At 37.4% G+C, this 21,519-nt stretch overlaps 2 protein-coding genes across 3 annotated transcripts in view; both read right to left on the bottom strand.

The window, feature by feature from the left end:
- Positions 1–12,367, bottom strand: part of hyal1 (hyaluronidase 1) — a 21,192-nt gene extending 8,825 nt beyond the window's left edge. Inside the window, exons 1-5 of one of the 2 annotated variants that reach the window (XR_001609493.1) lie at positions 12,255–12,367; positions 10,415–11,351; positions 9,545–9,634; positions 8,754–9,244; positions 1,193–1,198 (exon numbers count right to left, since the gene is read on the bottom strand). Coding sequence is in view for 1 of the 2 variants with exons in the window: in XM_016275399.1 (XP_016130885.1) it covers positions 8,888–9,244; positions 9,545–9,634; positions 10,415–11,326 (1,359 nt within the window). In the remaining variant the exon portion in view is untranslated. Of the gene's footprint in view, positions 1–1,192; positions 1,199–8,549; positions 9,245–9,544; positions 9,635–10,414; positions 11,352–12,254 lie in introns of those variants that run through there. The other variant, XM_016275399.1, reaches the window with a different exon arrangement.
- Positions 12,368–14,163: 1,796 nt separating this feature from the next.
- Positions 14,164–19,467, bottom strand: hyal2a (hyaluronidase 2a). Its single transcript, XM_016275398.1, has 3 exons — positions 18,509–19,467; positions 17,002–17,091; positions 14,164–15,319 (listed from the first exon to the last, which is right to left on the bottom strand). The coding sequence occupies exons 1-3, from the start codon at positions 19,436–19,438 to the stop codon at positions 14,969–14,971; spliced, it is 1,371 nt and encodes a 456-aa protein (XP_016130884.1). The 5' UTR covers positions 19,439–19,467; the 3' UTR covers positions 14,164–14,968.
- Between the last annotated feature and the right edge of the window lie 2,052 nt (positions 19,468–21,519).

The raw sequence follows: 21,519 nt of genomic DNA on the forward strand, positions 1-21,519 counted from the left end.
TTACACAATTTAATTAATGTTTTTTTTGTTAAAATTGATATTTAAATAATTATATTAATAATGTTATTAATACTAGATTAATAATGTGATTTTTAAATGCTCATTGCTTGATCATACTGTAACATTTTACAAAAAAATTATTTTAAAATGCATTTATAAAATTTATTATCATGTTAAAATTAATATTAATATATTAGTGAAGAAGCCATCAGAATCTTTCATTGTTCACGTCAAAGTAGGGCTGTGCAATTAATCGCATGTGATTGTCATGCGCATCTCGTCAGTAAAGCCGGTTCCGTGATTAGTAGTAAATCTCCATCACGTGCTTTCAGATGGAGAGGCATTTAATACACAGAGCTGTAGTTCACTGACAATTAGGCAATAAATCGCATTTATAATTGCAGATGAATCACATTAGATTATGAACGCGATATTGCCTAGCTTGTCAGTGAACTACGGCTCTGTGTAGTAAATGCCGCTCCATCACGGAACCAGCTTTACTGACGAGATGCACTTGACAAAAATTGCATGCGATTAACTGCACAGCCCTACGTCAAAGGTCATGCGCCAAATCAATCTATGGTATTTTGTCTCAAATTCAACTGTCATCAGGTAGAAGCTCAAATTCAACAGAAATTCACTTTAAAAAACAAATCTGCCAATTTTCCTACACTCTAAAAAATTATGGATTGTTTCAACCCGACTTTGGCTCAAATATGGACCAACCCAACTTTTCGGTTAAAAATGTCATTTAAAAATGTAACCAAACAGCTGGGTTAGTCCATATTTGACCCAAAGTTGGGTTGAAACTACCAATCATTTTTTTAGAGATTACTGGGTTTTTTTTTTTTGTTCGTTTTTTTTCATTTACTTGATATGATAAAGAAACAGTGCACTCAATATCCAATGTTCAGACAGAGGGCAGCCCCTAAAGAATTTGATAAATGAAACAGTATTTTAATACTAAGAATGTGTGACCTTACACTCTAAAAAATGCTGGGTTAAATATAACCCAGTGCCGGGTAAAATGGGGACAAACCCAGAAATTGGGCTGTTTTGACCCAGCGGTTGATTTCAACCCAACCGCTGGGTCAAAACAACCCAATTGCTGGGTTTGTCCCTATTTTACCCAGCACTGGGTTGTATTTAACCTAGCATTTTTTTTTAGAGTGTAATGTTTTTATTTTATAACAATCATCTACTAAAAACAATAAGGCATGTATCCCAATGGTGTTCAGGCGTGACTATATTAACAATACAGCACAGCTTCAAATGCCTAAAGATACATTAGAAAAGTTAATTCACTGCTCCACAAAATAAAAAAGCACATATTTCTAAGGCCTGTAAGTTAATTAAAAGAAAGCCTTGCTCAATAACCCACAAAATGCATTGGGGTGAGTGATAAGAGCGTACAGGCTAATTTGACTGAAACTGGGATAACAAAATGATGTGCAGAAAAAAAGTGCAAATGAAAAGAGCTCTAATTTTTTTAAACAGTTATTATGCATTTGCCTGCTATGATTGGACACCATTGAATTTCTTAAAAATATAGTTTGTGAAACAATATGCAGTGTGCAATGATAATATTTTCAAACATATACATAAACATTCAAACACATATATTTTATATTTCTTTTAATTATGGTTTTTAACAATTGTTATGCATTTACTTGCTATGTTTGTTGGACGCTGAATTAAATATGCATTGCAGTATGGTCATGTGACAAATGTAGCATACAACTGTTTGAAAAGATATAGTAAGTAGTATGCAGTACATAATGAACATTATGCTGTAATCAATATGCAAATCCCATTCCAAACATAACCATTGTCAACCAGCAATAAAACTGACCCCAAACTGCGTGCTAATATTACTCGAGCAGTACATAAATAAGCATAGAAATCAAATATATGAATGACTAAGATGAAAACTGATATACCATCCCCAAAACCTGTCAATACAGAGGTGGCGTGGGTTAAATACCAGGCTACACACACCAAATAACCAATGCCTGTGACGACAGAAACTCTCTGAAGGTTGATTAGGGAGTCTCTCTCCTCTTTGCAGATAAATTCTAATCCTTCAGTGATAAGAGCGTACAGGCTAATTTGACTGAAACTGGGATAACAAAATGATGTGCAAATGAAAAGAGCTCTAATTTTTTAAAACAGTTATTATGCATTTGCCTGCTATGATTGGACACCACTGAATTTCTTAAAAATATAGTTTGTGAAACAATATGCAGTGTGCAATGACAACCTTTTCAAACATATACATAAACATTCAAACATACATATTTTTTATATTTCTTTTAATTATTGTTTTTAACAATTGTTATGCATTTACTTGCTATGTTTGTTGGACGCTGAATTAAATATGCATTGCAGTATGGTCATGTGACAAATGTAGCATACAACTGTTTGAAAAGATATAGTAAGTAGTATGCAGTACATAATGAACATTATGCTGTAATCAATATGCAAATCCCATTCCAAACATAACCATTGTCAACCAGCAATAAAACTGACCCCAAACTGCGTGCTAATATTACTCGAGCAGTACATAAATAAGCATAGAAATCAAATATATGAATGACTAAGATGAAAACTGATATACCATCCCCAAAACCTGTCAATACAGAGGTGGCGTGGGTTAAATACCAGGCTACACACACCAAATAACCAATGCCTGTGACGACAGAAACTCTCTGAAGGTTGATTAGGGAGTCTCTCTCCTCTTTGCAGATAAATTCTAATCCTTCACACAAAAAAGTGTGGTTGCCATTTTTGCGAGAGCAATCAACACACACTTTCAAATAAGTGACCATGGTGTCACTCCAATTCTGTGGCGAGACGCCCCGATGGGCAGTGAAGCGACATGGCACCGATAGCAAACACATTGCTCCTGCGCTACCCAATTTATTAGCCAGATTAGCGTAGAGAAAGAGAAATGTTTATTCAAAACGGGTAGTGAGTAAATGCTGAAAGATAAAACAAACTAAAAAAAATCTAGATTATGGGAATGCACTGCAGCAATCTTATTTAAATTCATTATAAAAACAGAAGAAGTTTTTGAAATGAAATACTAATAAATTTGGCTGAGGGGGCCAAATTGGTTATTATGCCGGCATGTGTCCGCATATTAATGTATAAATGGCTGTAATGTGCAAATTGTATATTTGACTGCAATACCTGTTTTTCATCTTTCATTGGCTGGCATGTATGCCAAAGTTTGATGATATCAAATCTGACAAAGGCTTTGCATTCTTTTGGACCTTCAAGGTCCTTCTAAATCTGTGCATTTGATGGTACAGGTAAAAACTGGGAAGATTTTTCTAAGGAACCATAGTTTTGAGTGATTGCATACAAAACTGTCACATCAATTCAAACCCAATTCAATTTCAAATGCAACTTCCAAAGAAATATAAGCATCTCTGAAAATTAAGTTGCATGATTATTGTATGTAAAAAATAAAAATAAAAAGTGTTTGCATAAAAAGCTAAAATCTGTCACTCCAAACGTATTCTCCTGTGGAACAAAATATGCAATTCATAATGACAGGATGCATGTTTAACTTTGGTTTGGGGGGGGGGGAAAACGTTCATATATTTTTTCTTTTTTTCCCCACTTACTGACAAAGAAAGCTACACTTGTGAAGTCACAATTCTATATTGCTACAATTTACTCAGGCCGATGACATTTTTTTGTATGACATAAAAATTATTTTTAGAATAATTGTATATAAATAGGTTGAGCAAAACAATTGTGATTATTTCTGAGAACTATTTGACTGCAGGCAGACATACATTAAGGTACAGTACAAATATTAGGAGCGTCTCTTATTCTGTCCCTTATTTTCTCCAAGAATAAACATTATTTTCATAAAAAATAAAAGATAAAGAATCACAATTGTCCCTTATTTTCCATTTCTGAACTTAATTGGCAACACTAATGATGACGTAATTATCTTTTGACTCCCCTGACAGCGGCACCTTGCTCAAAAAAAACTAATAAACCAAACAAAAACCTCAGTTGTTGGAGATATGAGAGCAAAAAAAATAATAGATGAAAAATGGATAATAGAAAGCACGAAGGCGGCACTGAAAAGGCCAGTAAAAATAAGAAAAACAAAAAAATCAGTGGGCCAGTCTAAGGCTTGAAACTCCAGGGCTGAAAATGAGTCCCACTCCGGCCCTGGCTGCAAATAATAATAAACTATGCCATGATTGGTTTTTTTTTTTGAGTGCAGTTTCGTATACCCGTTTCACTTATGCATGACTGACAAATATGCATTACTTTAAGTTTTATTAGTTTGTTTAAAACTGTGTAATTTGAATTGTATATGCAATTCAAATACATAAATCTTTAATTTAGGCCTAAATTTAAGTGTATATACCAAGTCTTCTGAAGCCATACTACAACACTCTCAATTAAAGTCATTATTCACTATTCGGTTACAAGATACACTGGAATCAACAGCATCAAACCGGTTTATTGAATATCTTAACATAATGGACCACTGAGGAGAAGTACAAACATTAAATGTCATGCAAACACATTATCCCAAGACTATTTTCTCTTTAAACTCTCCCCAAAAGGTCTACTACTCCAAACCTCACAAAGCAAGTAAGACTCCCTGAAGACAGAGTCTTGCTCAAATACAAAGTCCTCTCACATGTGATCCGGTTGCCCACTGTTTCTGAAGGACAAAGGCCGAGCGTGACGAAGCGCTTATTAAAAAGCGGTGAGAGAGAGATGCGCTAGCGCTCGCCAGACCACCAAACAGCAGGGGAATGGAAAGCATGACCGAGGACGGGACTCAGGTCACGACACCAAAGAAAATAGATGAGAGGAACAGAAGCAGAAAAACAGAGTAGGGTGTCTGGAAACGGTTAGATGGGTATCTGAAACCTACAGTTTGGTAATGCTGTTGAACTGGAAAAGTAATCATTGTTTTCAAAAAGGTCCATCAGATGCCATTTTTAATCTTTCCACCAAACACTAAACTGCATGCACAGGATTGCAGATTTTGAAAATGTTTTTCAAATACTTTAATGTTTTTTAAAGAAGTCTCTGCTCAACAAGCGTGCATTTATTTTATTAAAAATATCATTAAAACCGTAATATTGTGAAAATGTATAATATAAAATAGCCATTTTAAATTTGAATATATTTTGAAATGTTATTTATTTCTGTGACTCCCATCATTACTCCAGTGTCACATGATCCTTCAGAAATCATTCAATGCTGATTTGCTGCTCAGCTTTTATAAATTATTGTTGGTGGTCTAAAAATGAAGGTGCTACTTTTTTGCTACTTGATATTTTGATACATTTTGTAATCATATGACTGATAAAAACCGACCAGATGAAGAGATCTTGGCAGACATAATGTTACGAACTTTGTAAAAGCAGCATTTTTCAGATGTTGGACACACTCACGGTCTCTCAAAGTGTGGCGAGCTGTCTTAAGGGACCACTGTTACAGGTTGGAGACCGATAAAACACAAAAGTTGCAAAGGGACGTCTATTATCATCTGCGGCTGCTTATCTGTCTAAATGTGTGACTTTGGGTCAATGCAATCAGTTCTGGGGGAATGGAAGTGAGCCTAAATTTATCGGCCTTTGTTTACCTTATCTCATGAGCGCGGGTAATTCTCTCACCGCCGCCACAGACCAGAATGACCGAAATGTAAAGTTTCTCTTCTCTTAATCAGTGATCCGGCCATTTTTGTAGGTTTTGTCTAATGTGATTTTTACTGGCAATCAACCACGAAGAGGACATTTGGATTCAGTAGTTCAACTAAATAACAGTCTCACTTGAGTTTGACTACATAAAAATGATGGTTTGCAATGGATGATTAATTGATTATAAACGTCCATTAGCTTAATGCAGCCTGTTTTGTTTAGGATTTCCAAACAATTAGTCAACTAGTTGTATAGATTACAAATTAAATTTAATAATTGTTAAATGCACACTGAAATTGGTGTAGGGTTTACTTTGAAACAATTTTCACTCAGAAACTGCTAGTAAATTTTAAAATGTTTACAATTAAATTGTAAATAACACATTGAATTAAATGTGAAATTTGTATATTTTGAAGCAGAAAGAGTGAAATAGTGTTTTCTTGTAAAATGCACTCCAATAATCTTTCAAAAAATAGTTTTTTTATATAGTGCACAGTTTTGGTTGTCTTTGGATGTACCAAATATGAAACATCAAAAATGCCATAAAAATCTTTTTTGAGAAGATATATATTATTGGTTGATCAATTTGTGGATTTTTTCCCCATTACTGAATCAACTTTAACATTGTTATATCTTTTTTACATCCAATTTCCTGCGATTTGGACCCCAAATTCTAAATAATTCAATTATTTTGTTCAAATTGCTGATTGGATTCATCTTCTGTAGCCTATTTCAACTGGAAAATACCCCCTTGATAGTGTGCTAGGTCTCTCTGACCCCTACAAAGGTCAAACCCAAAAAACTTAAAATTATTTCCATTTTCACAAAATAATGCAATAACGAAGAACAGATTACATCTATGATTACAAAGATTTTCTTTTCTTTTCACTCTCTAAATCCAAGTCTGTTCACAACACTTGTAAAAAAAAAAGTAAAATACTATGGTAGTACCATTATTTTGGACATGTACTATGGTAGTACCTTGGGGTACCATGTTTTACCATCTAATACAATCACTTTACCATGGTATCCAATACTTTTTGTAAGAGAAATATTCCTATATATTCTGCTTAATGACGTCTAAAATATTAGAATGGATTTTCATTATTTCAGTGGAATTTTTAACAGTATGAGCAATATGAATATTCTTAGAGCACGCTTTAATACATGAAACCGACGGTTTTGAACAAATCGAAATATTACACAAAATAAAGCCATTTCTAAAGATCAACATAGACAATTAGGCCATAAAACAGCTAGAACACTCTAGCAACATGCCACACAAACACATCCACATCTGATCAAAGCAATCATGATTCATGCTAGTTTCACTGAGTTACCGGAGTGTTTCTAGCCCGAACAATTAGTATTAAACAAGTCTTTCACGTTTGCGGTCTCTACATATTGCACGAAGGGTTTTGAACTGGATATTGCCTTAGTCATCTTAGTACACTTGACAGTGTGCTTCTACTGTCATCTAGTGGCCCTACAGCAGGGCTGTCCAAACTCGTTCCTGGAGGGCCGGTGTCCTGCAGAGTTTAGCTCCAATCCTAATTAAACCCACCTGAACCAACTAATCAAGGTCTTACTAGGCATAGAAACTTCCAGTCAGGTGTGTTGAAGCAAGTTGGAGCTAAACTCTGCAGGACAACGGCCCTCCAGGACCGAGTTTGGACAGCCCTGCCCTACAGAGTGATTTCAGTGACATGGTGAACAGCAAATGTCCAATGAAACCGTCAGCGTACCTTCATACAAGGCTGCACTGTGTTGACTTTCCTCAAATTTTGTATTATTCCTCACAGTTTTCTGCAGTTAATTTATTTTTCTTCCCTTAGCAGATGTATTTCTTACTGGAACAACAAGTTTAGGCAGCATATATCGAAGGCCTCGTTTCTTTTATCAGGGGCCAGTTGCATAAACACAGACACTATGTCTTACAAACTAGTTTGACCAACTAACAGTTAACGGTAACCAGTCTTACTTTTTTGATTCACATTAAACCAATCTACCTTTTTGTAACTGACTTTAAAAAGTTATGACCAGTCTTAAAGAAAAGAAATTAGATGACTCACATTTAAGACTAGTCTAAGCAGTGTGTGCAACCAGCCTCAGGTGGTATTAGGGGGCGGGGCATGCTAAATCTAGAGTCTAAATCTAAATCGCAATATTGGACAAAATTAGCATATTCCTGAGTGCAAGATGAGTATGTATTGTTTGTTTTCCCAGAACCGAAAGCCTGTGTATTTTAAATGCTAAACGTTGATTTTGTTAACTTTAGGAGTACCAGCATTTACATGAGCTCAAATCTAACAGACACGGGGGGAAAGCCACAAAACTTAATTTTGATTTTATCAACTTGATTTACTTTAACCTCATTTTGCCCTTTGATTTACATGGTTAGAACATTATACATTCAAAATCTAACCGACATCAATGATGTTATGATATTTGGATGCTAAATTGTTATCTTTTTGCATTTATTTGCATACTAAATTGTGATTTTGTCTTGCGTGCATTTATTCATCTATAGTCACTTTTACACTACAAAGATAGTGTCAGATACAGCTGATCTGAAAGATACTTGCAGAGTGTGGAAGGCAACAAAGCGGCTCTGATGTGGAACTTCTTTTGCATATAACCATCGACTAAACCAAAAAATATAACCTGATTTTAACACTATTGTTTCTGCCTCACAGGCTTTTCTGTTCGAGTATTTTACTGTAAATTAAATCATTCTTAACCATGCATGCATAACTGTTTGTATAAGACCTTTTTAGGCAGAAAATTATATAAAAATGCAATCATAATGGAAAACAAGAAAAAAAACATGTAGACCTATTAATGCAAGATCATTTGTCAAAATAGTTTATTCCATATATTCCATGAGATGTCAATGATTTATTTGATTTTTGATGCAACATTAATTTGCATTTTCAGGGTTTTGCGTGTGCTTAACAAACACTCAAAATTCAACTGCATTTTGTTTTTTACAAACTCATATTTTGTAAAGTTTAGCTAGCAAGCATGTAATTTAGCACACACTTTATCTAAAATGATTTCAAGTACATTTGTTAAAGGCACAGTCACCCTGTAATGTCAAGCCCACAATGGTAATATGTTGTTCCTTGTATTTGTTAACCCAACAAGCTTCAGGTGACCCGCCCTGAGCTTTAACCGCTACAGTCTTCTAGTCATTTCTGTCATGTAGAAGGCTCTACAGGTACTGGTTTCTGGCACTGTTCTCCTTCCCAGCCTGGGAAACACTGGCACCTAAAGCTGGCTGCGAATCCACTTGTTTCTCCTTCAACCGTCCTGAACCTCCTGTGAGCTACATAAGACGGACCCCCGGTAACAGGCCCGGGCAGCCTAGTTCTGGGAACGATGGACCATTCGGCTGGGTCCAGATGCAGGTAGGCCGTGCCGCTCGGGTCTCTCCTGATGCACCGGCCCCTGGATGAGCACACGGTCTGGCTGCACAGAAACGCCGCCTCCGTCACGTTCACAATGTAGCGGCCAAGCGTGTTGTCCAGGTAGTCCCGAACCGCTACACAGGCCTTCTGCACAGAGGAGAGGAGAGGTCATGGGCATTTGTTGTGTTTAAAGGAACACTCCCCTTTTTTTGAAAATAGGCTCATTTTCCAACTCCCCTAGAGTTAAACAGTTGAGTTTTACCGTTTTCGATATTAGAAAACGGTAAACCTCAACTGTTTAACTCTAGGGGAGTTGGAAAATTAGCCTATTTTCAAAAATAGTGGAGTGTTCCATTAAGTATATGTGTACATTTTTTTTATACATGGAAGTTAAAATTATATAAATGTATATGAGTGCATTTGTGTAATAATCTAGAGCACTCCAACCTTCGTTTGGGAGTAGTTTCCATCTCCCCACAGCACGACACCAGCAGCTCCTAGAGCGATGCTCTCACCGATGGTGTGCACCAAGTCCTCCTGAAAACACAAACGAGTGACACATGAACCATTTTTGTTACTAATTCTTTAATTTTGATTAATAGATATTTTTGGAATCTCTCTCGGAACATTTTTTTTTCCAGTTGATGAACAATAAAAACATTGACAGCCAATCAGAATCCAGAGTTTAAAAAGCGTAAGCATTTAAAGCAGCATGTGACCAAACTGCACATGTGCTTCTAATAAACAGAATGATATTGTTTGGGTGCTAATATAGTTATTGTTATAGTTATCGTTCTTGATGTGAACGGGCCTTTTTTATTGCCAGTCAGATCATAATCAATAAACATGATAATAATCACTTGAATATCAAAATATGTATAGATCTTAGTCAGGTTATTTTTTATTATTATTATTGAGGTTTACTATTATAGCCTTTAATAATATTTTGATTCAGTTTTTATTTGTATATATTTTTTAATATTTTCTTATACTATATATATTATGTTTTTAATTTTGTTTTTAGTATATATATATATATATATATATATATATATATATATATACTAAAATAACTACTATTTAGTTATTTTAGTACATTAAGTTAAACTAAATTAAAGTGAGTAATGTTGCCTTGGAAACTAGCTGAAATTAAAAGTTACATTTTATTTTATTTCAAGGAACAAAAATGTTTTTTAATGGTTTTAATGTTAATTTCAGTTTCAGCTTTAGTTAACTATGATAACCTTGGCTACCAGATACTAAACTGATTTAAAACAAGCAATAAAGAGAACAAAGTGGACAGGCCTTTGTGCTGACCTGTGAGAGAAACTCCATGGAGTAGGTGTAGGCGATCCTGGCGTAGGGGAAGACAGATGGAGGCCGATGGGTGGTCTGTTCCCTCACCCTCATGGCCTCCAGGATCCGATGCCGGCTGTACAGCAAGATATCCTGACCGCGGCCCCGGAGCCCGAGATCCAGATAGATATCAGGGTACAGGGCTGAGCTGACGTTCCACAGCCAGACCAGTTTATCATTCCTCTTCATCTCCAGAGCAGGACACTCACCTGTATACGTCTCGTTCTTCTTGTACTGATAATTATAGCAGCAGGGGAAGCCATAAAACCCCCATAGCCCTCCAGGACGCTCTCTACGACCCAGTTTTAACGTCTCCGCCATAAAGGCCCGTGAAGCATCCTCGAATTCCCTCACGGCTTCCTTTTCTATCTGATCCGGCTTCCAAGTAGAATGTTTGGCTTTTACTAAAGCCCTGGAGCCATTCCAGTAGATTTCCTTAGCGTCCCAGTTACGTTCCCAGAGCGGCCTCCACTTTTCCCAGTCAATGACAGCAAGCCCGTGAAATCCCAGATCTGGGATGTCAGTCCTCAGGTCGTTGTCGGCCTTCCAGAGGTGCCGGTCCAGGCTGGCGTTTTGAGGAACGCCTCCATACACTGGTTCACCACCAATACCATAGTAAGGATACTCACCTAACTTAACCGAGTAGAAGATAGTGATGTTGTCACCCATGAAGGCCTGGTCATGGTTGTGCACGATGTCGAAGACGCTCAAGTCCAGTTCGACCCCAAATCGAGACGTGCAGCGCTCCGTCGGCGCATTCCATGTGGAAAAAAACGGGAGATGGGTGAGAAAGGAGGATGGACGGCCGAGAACAGACACAAAACAGATGGCAAACACCACCAGAGAACACATCCCACGTCCAAGCTTGTCCATCCCTGGAAAAGGTGACACGCTGGACCTGCAATGATGGGAACGCAGAGCGTTTAGCATCCAGCTCCACATCTGATGTCACATGAGCCGAGGCAATTTAAATGGAAATGAAGCCGAGCTACAATCTAATTTCAAAAGGTAACTTCAATGATGAAAGGCAATTTTTTTGAACAAAGGTATACTTTATCCTGAACAACTCATTATCCATAATAATCATCCACTTCAGGAAACACTACATTAAGTGTGTGTGTGGTGTGCAGACCTTTCCCCTGTAATGTGACTTTATAAATGTACATGATTTTTCATTTCACCGGGAAACAGAGGCAGGCAGAGATGAGATGGTAACTATATGACAATTACTTAAAATTATTAACATTATTATTTATCATTACTAAGATTTTGGGCATGTTGCCATGGTAATACCATGGTGTTTTGGAAACTATCATGATGCCATTTTCATGATATCCTTAGAGTATCATATTAATGTCATGATATATGAATATTGAATCTGTGCTGATACTATTATACAGTAAAGTTAATATCATGATATGATCAAAGTGTCCTAATAAAAACAGAAGTACCAAAAAGTACACTTTTACCTCAGTATTACTATCAGTACTTTTTGTAAGGGCAGAACCACAGCAACATTACCATGGTACTTAGTTATGTTAGTGTTGGACACCATGGTCATTTTACACAAAACTTGAAGTTAAATAGACTCATTACACTGTCAAGATAAGTTTAGATGTGTATGATTACTAGAAGAATAAGCGTGAACGAGATTATGCTGTTTATATTTCGGATGAGGTAAAAAGAGGAACGGTGACTTTACGCAAGAAAACCGACAGACAGCGAGAATGTAGACACAACTCACGCCGTTGATGTGATGAAATACACGCGTTCATATAATCTGAACATAAATCGTACTTACTTGCCCAGAAAATCTTTACGAATCACTCACGAAATAATAAATGATTTCAGCTTCACTCGTGACCCTCTCCTGTTAAAAGCAGAAGCAGAACGTCTCGTGTCTAACCAATAGGAAAGAGGGGGCGGAGTCTAAGGAGGAGCGTGTGGACGCACGGGACGCATGAACGTACGTGGAGTTTAATATATCATTTTTTTTTTTTTTTTTTTTTTATATGTAATTTATCACGTTTCTTACATATGCATATTTCAGGTAGGACATATTAGACTTTGATGTCTTTTTATAGGGATAGATTCAACAAAATGCTTTAAAAAAAGACCACAGCAATATCATATTTTTGCACATATGTTTGGTTATATATTTGAAGTATCATTGTAAATGCCATGCCACATCAATATGGTAATAATTTAGTGTCATGGTATTTATCTTATTATTATGTTCTTATACCATTACTGTACTTTTTTTAAATTGAAAAACTGCTCTAAATGTCATTGTTTTAAACAAAAATGTTCTTTTCATGTAGATGTCTTGTCATTTATGGTCATGTGGGTAACAGCCTTTCAAGATCATGACTTTAATTCTCGAAAACAAGGAAGCAATTTTAAAATCTCTTATCTTTATAGTTAGAAAACATCCTTTATACATGCAAAGACTAAAATTAACAAATGAGGAACTGAAAGTTACATTTGTGGGTAACACCTTAAATCACTGCAGCTGCATGCAAAGCAACTTAAGTCACTTATAGAGTGATTAAAGATTAACAAACACACCATGTTTCACATTGCTTCTGATTCTATTTGGAGTAAAAGCTCACAGAGTTCAAAGCAACAACAAATATAACTTCTTGGCTTGTAAACCCTGTAATTTGGGCTGGTCCTTTTGCTGCGCAGATCCAAGGTTTGTAGTCTCATATGTTTCCTCCATTTAGTTAGTTCTTATTACTTCCACTAACTGAGAAACACCGAATGGTTACTGGACAAAATTAATGAGACAACAAATATGAAAAGAAATGAACACTTTTAAAAATGAATCAAACACAGAAATCATTTTGATCAAATAGAAAACGATTTCTTTGTGCAGCACAATTTCAGAAAATCTAATTCACAATAATGTTACAATTGTGTTGGCAATTTAAAGACATAATGCAAATGCTTCTCTCACAGTCCAGTGCCTTTTTCACATATGCTCTGTCACATAACTCTCATAACCGTAACAATCACTGTTACAACACTGACGGAGACGCTGAACGAAGCAAAAAATGTGCATAAAAATATATGCTGATTTGGCAACAGTTCAATTAGTCCAAGAAACAAGTCAAAATAAAGAAGATATAGTCCAAAGTTACAAAAATACTTTTAAATAACAGGGTATAAATAATGGTCAGTTCTTTAGTGGCATCTTCTTTTTTATTTTTTAGGGGGTTTTGCCTTTATAGAACAGGAAAGAATGGGAAATGAGGGTTGTGATCAGGAAATGACACATGAGCCAGATTCAAACTCAGATCAGCCAGCATAAGTGACATTGCAGGACATGCATCCACATTTCCAGCACTACTAGTCTCATCTTAAAGAAATAGTTCACCTAAAAATGAAAATTTGCTGAAGATGTACTCTCCCTCAGGCCATCCAAGAAGTAGATGAGTTTGTTTCTTCACCAGAACAGACTTGGAGAAATTTAGCATTTCATCACTTGCTCACCAGTGGATCCTCTGCAGTGAATGGGTGCCGTCAGAATGGGAGTTCAAACAGCTGATAAAAACATTGATATTCATCTAGTTCCACCTATTCAAATCATACATGTGTATTTGCTTAACTACATTTGACGCTTGCAGCCTACATTGTAGTGTTAGATAATGTTGGGGCAAAATTAAATAACTCTCATCAGCATAAGAGACAAACTCACTCTGTGTCTTTTAAAGGTTTTATTCTTTGCAAAGAAGGTCAAACATCGTACAGGATACAAGTCGCTGCAGAGTGTGACAAGGAAGGGAGGGCAATCCTGCGCTTTATACCTCTTTTCCAAGTCAAGGTTACAAACTCTTAACAGCTGTACTTTTCCACACATGGAAAGAAAGTCAAAAACGCAATACTATATCATTCTTCTAAAGACTGGTTCCCCCTATATTTAGGGCCTAGATGACCCCCTAGGTCATGGGCAGATGCCTTTGAGTCTGCCAGTTGTCCTCCTCTCAGCTCAATATGGCCCTGTGGACCTCTTGTCACCCATACATCTTAAGCTTAGGCCCCAAACCCATCTCTCACTGTGACTACACAGCAGTTCTAAGAAAACACATGCACTATGTAATGTTTCATAAGCACAAAAATACTAATGAATTTTTCTACTACAATAACCAACATCTTTATAGTGTCATCTCAAATCTACACTCAAACCAAAGCCACTTAAAACCAAATGTCCACCGGTTCAAATTGTTTTAACAGTGACTTCTGAATGAATCCACTCGTCCGTTAGTCATAAATTTTCATTTGATTTTCCTGTTGCACAATATCCTACATCTGGCTCAAATGTTGTGAGAGTATAATGTGTGACAACAAACAAAAGTGCTTATTTAAACTCCAAAGAACTCTGAGTTTCCTGTGTTTATACATATAAATTTCAATTTTAAGGTGAAGGACCTTTTCACAAAAGCATTTGGAGCGCACTGACCAGCCAAACATTTCATAAGCCAGAAAATGAGTTAAAGTGTCTATGGCGTGTGCTCAGGTCAGTAAATGCAGTGCATGTCCATCTCCTCGCTGCTGAAGAGGGTCCTCGAGGTCACATCTCTCACCCTGATACCCACTAAAACACTGGCACTGGAAGTCTTCGCTCATCCGCTGCTGCTCTTCCACGCTCAGATCTCCCTTCACACGCAGTTCGCTCCCCTGGCCTACTATCGTGTGTGTCTGTGGGTCAAGATATAGATACGTGTCCGTGTCCGGATGTCTGCGCAGACATCGGCCGTGGGAGCTGCACAGGAAGCGACTGCAATGCTCAGCTGCCGTGGAAACGTTGAGGAGGTAAAGGCCCAGTGGACCCCGCAAGTACTGGTTTAAACTGGAACAAGTGTCCTGAATGATGAAACAGATAAAGAGAAGGAAATTACGTCAGGTAAAAACTAGAGTTTTACATTTTTTCAAGAAATTGGAAGTGGATGGCGGGCTGTTGCTAGGGTGTTGTAAGCACTTTATTGTGTTGCTATGTAGTTGCTAGGGTGTTTTAGGTGGTTTCCAGGCCATTGCTAACGTATTGCAGGCATTTTAGTGTGTTACTATGCAGTTGCTAGGGTGTTTTAGGCACTTTAGTGTGTTGCTATGCAGTTGCTAGGGTGTTGTAGACATTTTAGTGTGTTGTGATGAAGTTACTAGGGTGTTGTGGGTGGTTTCCAGGGCATTGCTAACGTATTGCAGGCATTTTAGTGTGTTACTATGCAGTTGCTAGAGTGTTGTAGGCACTTTAGTATGTTACTATGTAGTTGCTAAGGTGTTCAGGTGTTTTTAAAATGCCTGACATTGTTGTTATAAATGGAACAACTTTTTTTTTCAGACGTAATTTATAGGGTCAAAACTAAGATGACGTTTTGATAGATTGTAAAGTTAATTGTTGTGATCGTTATAACAGTATAGCAGATACTTACATAATGCATGTAAATATAAGCGGTCACTTAATATCTCCCAAAAATATGTCTTAGTAAGATGATATTTAAATGCTTTAGTTTTATGATCAAAGCTCTGTGGTTTTAAAACATATTGCAGTGCAATACAATGATTGAGAGATGAACAAATAAACTTTCATCAAATGCCTGATGATCATATTTGATACTTCCATTTTAACATGATTTTTATAGAAAATGATGTATGGATAATCAAGTAAAGCTAAGTTGCTTCAGTCCAGTAAATGTTCATCTTGAAATATTACTAACAAGATAAAAGTCATTCTTACATTTACTCTATAAATATCAGTAAAGATTTCACAGCAAACAGACACATGAACCATGAGCTGAAGGTGGACGTTTTTAACAATTAAACTAAAAACTTGCTACAAAAAATATGAACTATCAAATTAGACGACAGAGGGAATGTAGTAGATTGTGTATAACAGGTTATTCAGCAAAGTTTTGATCATGCTGATCATTTATAGGCCTTTGAAATTTGTGCATCAAATATGATACTGTATCATATGTGACCCTGGAGCACAAAAGCAGTCTTATGTCGCTGGGGTATATTTGTAGCAATAGCCAAAAATACATTGTATGGGTCAAAATTATAGATTTTTCTTTTATGACAAAAATCATTAGGATATTAAGTAAAGATCATGTTCCATTAAAATATTTTGTACATTTCCTACCGTAAATATATAATTTTTGATTAGTAATATGCATTGCTAAGAACTTCATTTGGACAACTTTAAAGGCGATTTTCTCAATATTTAGATTTTTTTTGCACCCTCAGATTCCAGATATTAAAATAGTTGTATCTCAACCAAATATTGTCCTATCATAACAAACCATACTTCAATGGAAAGCTTATTTATTCAGCTGATGTATAAATCTCAATTACGAAAAATTGACACTTAAGACTGGTTTTGTGGTCCAGGGTCACATATGATACAGTAGGCTTTATAGGGTTAACATGATCAATAGAAGCACCATTAGCAAAATAATAATTATTATTAGAACTAGCATCAATAGAAACCTCTTAACAAGCACTATTTCTGATTGAAATCAGATATAATGTAGTGTGTGAGTGCTTACATTGCTGCTGGCATAAGCAGCATCACCCCAGAGAACGATACCTGCTGCACCCAGAGCCACACTTTCTCCGATGGTGGACTCCAAATCCATCTGCGCAGACACAAATAATGGAATCAGTTATTGGTTCTTGATTTTTTTTTTTTTACATATAAGAGTTAATTTAGCTCATTTTGAAAGCTATGTGTTAAGGTCACAAATATTGAATGTGGACAATTTTGTAACAGCAACTTAAAACAGTGGAAATAAAGTAGGAAATCAGCTGGTGTGGTGAAATCACCCTTCCTGTTCTCCTGCACACACAAACAGAGATAAAGAGCAGAGATGATGGTTATGCAGGAAAAGTTTTCTGATAAACCACACAAAGACCATACAAAATACACTCGCTTTAATCTTCATTAAAATTGCAGGGCCTGTCAGGATGGTTGAATAATGTTATGAACGCACCGCAGAATCACATTTCTGGATGAATCATATCACCTTAAAATCTTCATGAATATATCTTGTTTTAAAGATGTTTTTCTTTTCTTTTCCTGGGCATTAAACACAGTTATGCATGTATTATCCACAATAGAAGACTTATCTGAACAAACAGACTGGAGAGTCACTGGCAGTTGAATGAAATATTTCATCCTTTAAGGTCAACCTTAATTTCCGCACATTCTGTTAAATGTCAGTTTAGCTGCGGGTCATATGGAGCGATTTACATAATTGATTGATTGTCTATTTGCTAGGTTGCCGTGATTTTGCCAAGTAAAACATGTTCCTGGATCAACATCTTTTGTTGATCCTGGATCAACATTACTGTCTAAAAATATAGACTAAATCCAATCCCTACCCCTAAACCTAACCCTACCCATGATTTATTCCTAAAATCAGTGTGACATGATAGCTGATTAACAAGGGTGTAGAAGCACATAACCCTGATCGTAAGCCTAAAACAGATATTTCCTGAAAAGTTATCTCTCAATTCTGATTGGTTAATTGGAATGTTGTTCCAGGATCAACAATGTTGTACTTGGTGAAATCACGGTCACCCTATTTGCTAAGCCCTGCCTTACAAATTTTACAAGGCTCTGCTACCCTAGCAACCGTTGCCATCCACAACACTCAGACAAGCTTTTGCTGTAAATCTATGGAGAATCTGTGTCTTTGGATAGCTTTAAATGTACTTTCACAGAAATGATCCAAAACTGTGGTAAAATGTTGTTCCCATACACTTTTACAAATCTTTGAGCATCAGTGGACCTTTAGAACAAACTGTCTACATTTAAATAAATTTAGATACTAAATGTAAATATTTTAAATGTAATAATATCTATATGTTTTCAATTAACAATAATTGTAAAAGGCCTTAGCATAAAGCTCTTTAAAGAGTAATTTAATGTATTTTAAAAGCTACAAACATTAAAAAATACAATTCCATCCAACACATAGTAATAGCAAAGAGCCAATAAGCTGAAATGTTGGGTTTTGTCACTGCAAATCAAGCACATTTCTACAAACTCACCTCTGTCAGCAGTTCCAGCTCATTGGCATAAGTAGGGCGGCTGTAGACAAAAACAGGACGTGCCAGTCCCTCTCCCACCGATGCCAATCTCATTCCCTCCTTCACCCGGTTTCGGACAAACTGGCGACCGGAGGATGTCGAACGCAACCCAGAGCTCATATATACGGATGGAAACAGGGCCGTGCTTTCAGTCCACAGCCATTTCAGCTGGTCGTTCCTGGCCACCTCCGCATCCGGGCAGCGTCCCGTGTAGTTCTCCAGACTGTTGTGGTAGTCGTGGTTGTAGCAGTCAGGAAAGAGGTAGAAGCCCCAAAGCTGGTTGGGACGCAAGCTTTTGGCCAGCCGTAACGTCTCTAGCATGAATTTACGGCTGGACATCTCGAACTCCTGCTGGGCTACTTTGTTTATCTGGGTTGAAGTCCAGCTCGGGTTTCTCTGGGCCACTAAGCGCTGCAACTGGTTCTTGTAAATGTCTTTGGCATCCCAATTCCGTATCCAAATCGGACGCCATTCTTCCCAGTCGATCACGGCCAGGCCTCGCACCGACGGGTTGCGAATGTACTTCGCGATCCCCTCCGGCATCTTCTCTAGGTGGTGCGTGAGGCTGGAGATCTGCGGTAGTCCACCATTCACGGCCACACCGGCCTCAAAGTATGGATACAGGCCCAGGCAGTGTTTGTAGAATATGGTGAGGTTCTGCTTGGTGAAGCCTTCATTCGGAGAGGCCACGATCTGAAATTGATCGAGCTGGAAGTGGACATTGTGCCGAGGACTGCAGTCTTCTGTTGGGGCGTTCCAGACCAGAACCACAGGCTTCTGAGGGTAAAGAGGCCATCTGGTGGGCTTTGGATCTTCAGCAAGTGCGAGATGATCCAGGGCCAGTGGAACCAACAACCAGATTCTCCAACGAAGCTGGATCCAGTAAGCCATGACTTCAGTCACTCACAACACGGGCCTTCACTTCTGCTGGAATAAAAAGCCACATTCTATAATGCATTATGATCATAATTTTGATACCTGATATATTTCTGGTTTCAGTGTTCATTCAAAAAGGAAACAAGGCACAAATCTTCCATGAAGGAAACATAATGACTTCACTGGAAACTGAAGCAAATGCAATACGACAATTTAACGGAGTAGATTTCTTCGGGTTTAAATCAATAATATTATGGAGCACTTGGAGAAAATAACTCATCTTTGACATTAAAAATAAGTGTCATTCCCACATAAATAAATCAATGATATTATTACTGGGAAGTGAGCTATTATTTGAAATAAAGTTGGTTAATATTATAAAATTATACAATAATAAAATAAAAAAATTCAAGTGTTATCGTGGCACCAATGTAGTGCCATGGAACGTTTTTTTGAGTGTAAAAGTGTTTAAAACACATAAAAACCAACATCATCCAGTTGACATTCTCCAAACACTCCAGTGGTTTGAGTCTTATCTCTCAGATAGGTCCTTCAAGATATCTTGGAGAGGTGAGGTGTCCAAGTCACAACATCTAACTACTGGGGTGCCTCAGGGCTCAGTTCTTGGACCACTTCTCTTCTCTGTCTGCATGACATCACTAGGTTCTGTCATTCAGAAACATGGCTTTTCATATCACTGCTGATGACACTCAACTCTACCTCTCATTCCATCCTGATGATCCAACGATAGCTGCTCACATCTCAGCTTGTCTAACAGACATTTCTTGCTGGATGTAGGACCATCACCTTCAACTCAACCTTGCCAAGACAGAACTGCTTGTGGTTCCATCAAACCTATCGTTTCTGTCACGGTTCATGGGTCCGGACGGTCTTTCTGTGTCTTGTCATGTGGTTGTATGTGCGTACGTCATTCATTAGTGTTTGCAGCTGGCGCTCAATCAGAGCGCGCCAGCTGCAACTCGTTAACGAGTCCTATATAGGGCACTCTGTTCAATGTGTGTTTGTCGGTTCGTTATCCTCATGTTCCTGTCTCCTTGTCAGTCTCTGTTTCCAGTTCTCGCTCAGTCAGGGTACGGATCTTCAGCCTTCTCCTTGGTTTGGTCAAACGCAGTGGTTGAAGGGATACCTCCGTGGAGCTCTGATTCAGACCTGGACCCGAGGATTATCCTTATTGTCTCCGTTGTTTGTGATTACAAATAAATCTTACCTTTTGCACTCGCACTTGGATCCTGACTCTTCTCTGCCGTGACAGAACGAACCGACCATACTCATGGATCCAGCGAGTGCGACCATAACTCCTTCAAAAACAGCCAGAAACCTTGGAGTTATGATTGATGATCAGCTGACTTTCTTCTGCAGATCTGCTTTATTCAACATCAAGGATATCAGGCCCTTTTTTTCGGAACATGCTTCACAACTCCTTGTTCAAGCTCTTGTTCTGTCCAGGCTAGACTATTGCAATGCTCTCTTGGCAGGTCTTCCAGCCACTTCTATCAAACCTTTACAATTAATCCAGAACTAATTAATAGAATTAATCCAGATTCATTTTTAACGAGCTGAAAAGAACGCACGTCACACCTCTGCTTATCAGTTTGCACTGGCTACCAATAGCTGCTCGCATAAAATTCAAGGCATTAATGTTTGCCTACAAAACCACCACTGGCTCTGCACCCCTTTACCTAAATTCATTACTTCAGACATACTGTATGTGCCCTCTAGAAGCTTGCGTTCTGCAATTGAACAGCGCTTTATTGTGCCATCCCAAAGAAGCACAAAATCACTTTCTCTGACTTTTAAATTAAATGTTCCCTCCTTGTGGAATGATGTGCCCAACTCAGTCCTTAGCCATCTTCAAGAATTGGCTAAAAACACATCTCTTCCATCTTTATTTGACCCTCTAACTCTAGCATTCTCTATTCTAATTCTATTCTTTATATTAAAAAAACCTGGCCCCTTTTAGACTTGCACTCTATTTATTTACTAACTGCTTGCTTTTCTTTAAAAAAAATAACGCTTGCTTCTCTAATCTTTTTGCATTCTATCTATTTGTTTTCTTTTTATTTATTATACAATTA

This window comes from Sinocyclocheilus grahami, unplaced genomic scaffold (assembly GCF_001515645.1).
Source record: "Sinocyclocheilus grahami isolate Dianchi unplaced genomic scaffold, SAMN03320097.WGS_v1.1 scaffold94.1, whole genome shotgun sequence".
Taxonomy (NCBI): domain Eukaryota; kingdom Metazoa; phylum Chordata; class Actinopteri; order Cypriniformes; family Cyprinidae; genus Sinocyclocheilus; species Sinocyclocheilus grahami.